Genomic DNA, 6,110 nt, shown 5'->3' on the forward strand with positions numbered 1-6,110 from the left:
TCAATGTAAATCCCCCCTTCCCCCCCGGCCCCCCCCCCCCTCCCAAAAAAAAAAAAGAGAGAGAAGGGGAAAGTCTTCCTCCCTGCGGTCATGGAGATTTATGAGTCTTGGCCATTGAGGTTTGAGGGGATGACAGCTCGTCTTTCCATCATGCCCTCCGTCTCCATCCTCCTGCTCTCAAGTCATCACCCCGGTTCTCCCAGATGTGCTTGTTTTTGAAGCTGTGTTTATCATGGCAGCTCTTTGGGTTCCCTGTGTCTTCTCCTCGCACGTGAAGTGCTCTTATGTGCATCACGAGTGGTCCCCAGGTGAAGCATGTCTGAAGGCAGACATCTTTTTATCCTCAGCTACTCGCATTTATATAGTGGCTTGCAAACACGTTGACACTATTTTTGCTTTTTGTCACATTAAAGTCACAATTTAATATGTTTTATGTGATGGACCAACATGAAGTAGTGAATTGCTAAGAAGACGAATATGTTTTACTTTGATTTAATGTATTTGATTAGGACAGTGCACGTTAATCAACATAACCGCAATTCATGGCAGTGTAAATATGCAGGAATTGACACAATAGCTACATTTCAACCTTTGTCCTCCTAAGACAAGTCGGTGCAAAAACATAAAGCGTCTCACTGTACAGGACAGAACACGGCACACGTAGTTCTATTAAAAAAAGTCAAAAGAAACCAACATTAACACACAGGAAATAACTAAGCAACATACAGAAACTGCATAAAAACAGGTTACAAGACCCTCAGCTCTAAGCAGTGGAAGTAGTTAATATCCCGGCTTTGAAAAGCTCCGTTCTGCCCATCATGTGAAAATGGAAAGAGTCTAAAAGAGAAACTGTAGCAAGACTTGAATCCTGATAAAATGCAATAATTTGATGCTGGAGGTATCTAATATAATCTGACTGAGTTTGAGATGGCATCTGAGCAAAAATAAGTAAAGCTGGTGGGAACGTACCAAAAGAAAAAAAAAAAAAAAAAAACTTTACTGCAGCTGCTATTGTAATAAAAATGTTTTTTCTTCAACCACTGAGAGTTGAATATAACTCCACACCATTTAGATTTTCCTCTCTATTTCACCCAAACACACAAATGTCTGAATCTGCCAGCGTTGCAAAACGTTGGGGTGTAAATATTTTTGCAGAGTAAACAAATGACTGCGCACATGTTGAGGAGTCTCTCTCTCCTTACCCAGTTACGTCAACGGGAAGCTGTGGGGAATGATTCAAGGGGCAGCCATCCCCTTTAATCCACTTCCTCTGTTTTTGCCAGTCTTTTCTAAGCCCCACTTCGCCAACCTCACATGTAAATATGATTCAAGAAGAATGTGTTTCTGTGGAAATTTCTTTATGTATGGCAGATCCCAAACGGTGATTCAAGATGTTTGCCGCACACATTCGGCCGCTGCGAGCCAAGGAAAATGAGCTTTTTGGACAGACGGTCTTTGCCTGTCAAGGCAGAGAGTCCCAGAAAGCCCATTCCACATTAACTGCGGCCATTTTTGGGTTTTTTTTCCCCCCCTTGATTCTAATTTTTTGTTGACTCGGTGCTTTTAGGAGCCAATAAAGGAGACAATTTGCCAGCAAGTTTAAACCGCTACGATAAATGCTCTGTAACCTGTTCCTCAAGGCTTACCAAAAGAGTTCATATTTATGGTCAAGGTTTTAACATCTCAGACCTTTAATGCTCCCCAGCCAGAGATTGGATGATTATTTGACTCGAATTGTTGCAGTTTTTACATGCAAGACTTTCATCTTCACCAGTAACCCTAACCCAGAAAACTGGTTGAGCTACAGCCGATACGTCTGCGTTTACTTTGGCTGCTCCACCTTATTTAGGATTATTGAAACACTGGGAGCTTCTCCTCTAAAGAACTCGATACGTTTATAAATCCAGCACTAAAGACGTGAGATTTGTTTAACTGAGATGTCCAGACATGGCCAACGTGTCCAACTCCAACGTTATCCATGACAGACAGAGGTTAAAAAGTGAAACGGATCAAATGGAGCAACCAACTTGTAATTCATTAAGCCTTCCTGGTATCGAATGGTAAGAAACGAGCAAAAAAAAAAAAAAAAACGGCGAAAGGAGAGAAATAATTAGCACTTTTTGAAGACTTCATTTGACTTCATTTTAAACACTATTGCTGCGATTTTTGAGACTTTGTTCTCGTAATTTAAACTTGTTTGAGTTTGGTTCTGTATTTATAGGCCAGCAGAAATGAGGGGATAGATGCTCTCACCACTCCTTGCCAGGAAAATCAAAGCCAGTATAAACTCAGATTTAGCTCCTTAAGACTAGCCAGCAGCAATTAGCAGCTGCCTGGTGGAACTGGGCATCTGCTGAGCTCAATACATGCAGTTTCAAAGTGTTAATTTATGAAGTCACACTTCTTCTAAGTCATATTTTAGATGTAGCATTTTTTTAATAACTGAAGTTAACATAGTTATTTGATTGTGCTATGAATAAAAATAACATAATACTGCCCCTCTACACAGATTTTAAAAGGTAGAAGTTTAAATTTAGACAGTGTGGGAGTTAAAAGTACGATTATCTCAGACGAAGACACGAAGATAGACAGACTGCTTTTTTTTTTTTTTTTGTTTCTCTGTTCAGAACACAATGTCCAGACAGCTGCTGGCCTCAGTCCTCAAGTTAAATTTCTCTTCCCACTATCCCCTCTTTTCCCTCTCTCTTGTCCTTTTCCTCTTCCCATTCCCTCCATCCATCCCCAGGGTTTCAACAAGATTGATTGACTGACCCGTTTAACTGCGTATGTGCAATCAGAATCTTGTCTTGCCAGCAGTTTCCCCAAAGAGACAGATTTCCGACATCCCTCACCGTCTGGCCAAGTGCTCTGAACAAACACATGTGCCTGCTGTTTTGCTTTTTTTTTCTCTTTTCCTCCTTTATCAATTGGCATTTCATGCGTTCTTGACTGTATCTACCAACTGATTGTGATCCTGTGTTTTATTTTTATTTTTTTTATCAAGAGCTCGTTTCTAATTGGCCTAAATGGGGCGTTGCTGTTAACGATCTGTCCTGTGGTGAACTGCTTTGCTTTCGACCACGCCAAGCCCAGAGCTGTCACGGCTTGCTGCAACTTTGGCTCAGAGATTAAGCGATCATCAAATGATGGAGAACAATCCCTGTTTTTACATACCTGAAGTCCTGATTCTGCTTCGGAGATTATAACTTTTGATGGTTTCCCCAGTTTGTTTGTTGTTGGCAGGGGTTTTTTGTTGTGTGTTGCTTGGTGCAGTAATCTCTGTTGGGGTGTGTGTGTGTGTGTGTGTGTGTGTGTGTTGTTTTTTTCTTAGACAAGTTTCTGGGTGGTAAGAGAGATCCTCCACGCTCAAACGCTGAAGATCCGAGCCGAAGTACTGAGTCTGTACATCCGCACTGCCAAGGTATGCTGCCGTCATTGATTTTTATTAAGCATCAGACTGACTGTGAATGTGCAACAGAAAAATAAAATAAAATAAAAATTCAGAGCACAACTGTCTTTCTGTGCGAACGTGTCCAAATGTCTGCTCCATGTCGTGTAACCTTTCACAGAAACTGTGTGACATGAACAACCTCCACGCTGTCATGGCGGTGGTGTCAGGGTTACAAAGTGCGCCCATCTTCAGGCTCACAAAAACGTGGGCGGTGAGTGCATTTACCTCATGTGGTTATGGAACGCCCACTGGGCTTCACACCACTTCCAGTGAAATATGGCAGCTTAATTGACATAATGTAACTGTTAAAATCCTTTTTGCTCCAATTCCCTTTTCTTGCCTTCTGGTTTTGCCTCATTATTAACAGCTACTGAGTCGAAAGGACAAGTCTACGTTTGATCGGCTCGACTACCTGATGTCCAAAGAAGACAACTACAAACGTCTGAGAGACTTCATCAGCAGCCAGAGCATGGTCTCTTGCATACCATACCTAGGTAAGAGAAACCAATGTTTCTACCTATAACAACAACAAATCACCTCTAGTATAACAAAATTAAATATGCAGAAGTCCTTATCATTTATTTACTTACAAATAAAATGCTCACGTGTGAAGTCGAATTTGTCTGGTTTCAAAGTTGGTTTATTTAGATCTTAACATTCTCTACACCATTCAGTTTGATTAAAATGGAATGAAGTAAGTTTTATTTGGTCGTCTGAACAAAGCAGGCTTGGTGTTAATCAGCCAAATGTGCGGCTAAGCTTTTCCAGAAATGCTTATTCAGGGGAAATGTAGAAGAAGGACAACACGTCTGATTCATAGAGGGGATTCCTGCAGATTAATGAAAAATTAAAGATGATTTGTCTCTGTGGTCACTCATCAGTAACTCTGGGTTTCGTCTCTTCAGCTGCTCATCACGTTTGTGGTCCTTTTCTTCAGAACATTTTTATTTTATTTTTTTCAGATTTGGGCTGCTAGAAACCGAAGAAAAACCCTTTAGAAACTAGATTCTTGACATTGATCCTTGTCAACCCTGCCTGTTTTGAAACGGTATTGAAAAGTCTCTGAGTCGTGTTAAAAATCCAGCCTTTTAAACTTTACGAGCTGTTTTCAGGTTTATGATTAACGGCGTATTTAAGCATCTGACTGACTCCGCAGCTGTGCCTGGCATTCTGTTCATACGGATTATTAAGTGCGCCGGTCGGTCGTGTTTTATCATTTAATGTTCTCCCTTTTCCTCAGGTTGCTGTACCTTTCTGCTGCAGCTTTAGCTTTCCCTGTGCTCCTTCGTTTCACTGTCTTTGCCTCTTAGGTTTTTTTTGTTTTGTTTGTTTTGCTTGGCTTCTTTGAACTGAGAGGAGGAGTAAATGTCGCTCATAAATTTGGTGCTCTGTTGAGAAACATCTCAAGGTTCCTTTTAGCAAGAACAAACACATGAATCAGTAAGAAGAGGGAAGGGGGAAAAAAATCATCTTTTTCCTCTACTATATGTAAAAGCTTTCTTTTACTTTTGGCTGGACTCGCTGACATCACACAGGAATCCCTGATGAGGAGCGCAGGGGGAAATGCTCGCGTCCATGTATGTGGTTTTACTGCCGTACTGTTTATTCTTGTTTGGGCTTGATGATGACTTTGATGTTCTTTACTGCCAAACAGTTTTGTTTTGTCTTTTTTCTTCCTCTTTAGCCATTAGATCCCGCTTCATCGCTGCTGTTGGCGGTTCAAGCACGCAGACTTAAATATGCACAAACAAACACGGACACAAGGCCAAAAGCTTTATTGTCGCTACAGAAAGCCGGAGGTGGCCGTTTTCCTCGAGACGAATGCAAACTCGGGGGCTGCGAAGCGGCTTCAACTGTGTGTCTTCACTGCGTGTTAGAAGGGAAAGACTTTCCGTTCGCTAAGCGTTTGGATGATTTGCGACCAGCTGCTCTGTCACAGGGTGGAGTCTCGTCGAGTATTAGTGTATGAGTGGGATGGTGTTTCCCTATGAGATGAGCGTTTTAGTGATGTGAACACATGTGTACTGCGTTGACCGTGTGGCTGTCTTTGGGGATGAAACGGGCCAAGTTGGCCTAGAGGGGGGGAAATCGCCACTGGCTCGCTCTGGAACGTTTCCCTGCATCATAAATTCTCTCGATCACTTTGAGAGATTGGAAACGGTGAAGCTTGTTCCAGAGCTTCTCTGCGAATGTAAGCTTCACCACTGCTTGCATAAATAATACATCTGGGGGAGGGCCTGCTGGTGTGTTTTGCACACGAGAACTCGCTTCATTTGTATCTGAATTAGTGGGAGCTCGCAGGAGAAAGGCTGCTGTGTTTTTTGTTTTTCTAGATGGGAGGTTTTGACATTTTGAAAATGTATTTCTGGGACGCTTTTATAACTTTGAGTCATGTTTTTGCTCCTTTGCATCTAAATTGCAACATAAAATTGACTGCATTTTAACACCACACTTATCGGCACCCCAGGTAAAGGTGCTAAGAAGTCTTAAAATAAAGTCGTTAAATGTAATCACAAAAATGTCATTTTAAAAAATAAATCTGAACAACAGAAAATATTCAGAGGTTAAAAAAAAATCTTATTCTGAAAAAATATTTACCAGTTGATTTTTTTTTTTTTTTTTTTTTAACCAGTTGATTTTTTTTTACAAGCATTTTTAT

The 6,110-nt window shown here is 41.1% G+C and overlaps 1 protein-coding gene across 6 annotated transcripts in view; it reads left to right on the forward strand.

Annotated features, from left to right (window-relative positions):
• ralgps2 (Ral GEF with PH domain and SH3 binding motif 2) overlaps positions 1–6,110 on the forward strand; it is a 101,767-nt gene that overhangs the window by 52,289 nt on the left and 43,368 nt on the right. For all 6 annotated transcript variants that reach the window (XM_015032894.1, XM_015032896.1, XM_015032897.1 and 3 more), the window contains exons 7-9: positions 3,332–3,421; positions 3,570–3,662; positions 3,819–3,945. In XM_015032894.1, the coding sequence (XP_014888380.1) occupies positions 3,332–3,421; positions 3,570–3,662; positions 3,819–3,945 (310 nt within the window). The remainder of the gene's footprint in view (positions 1–3,331; positions 3,422–3,569; positions 3,663–3,818; positions 3,946–6,110) is intronic.

Source organism: Poecilia latipinna, unplaced genomic scaffold, assembly GCF_001443285.1.
Source record: "Poecilia latipinna isolate Pla-1442-1.1 unplaced genomic scaffold, P_latipinna-1.0 Scaffold253, whole genome shotgun sequence".
NCBI classification, from domain to species: Eukaryota; Metazoa; Chordata; class Actinopteri; order Cyprinodontiformes; family Poeciliidae; genus Poecilia; species Poecilia latipinna.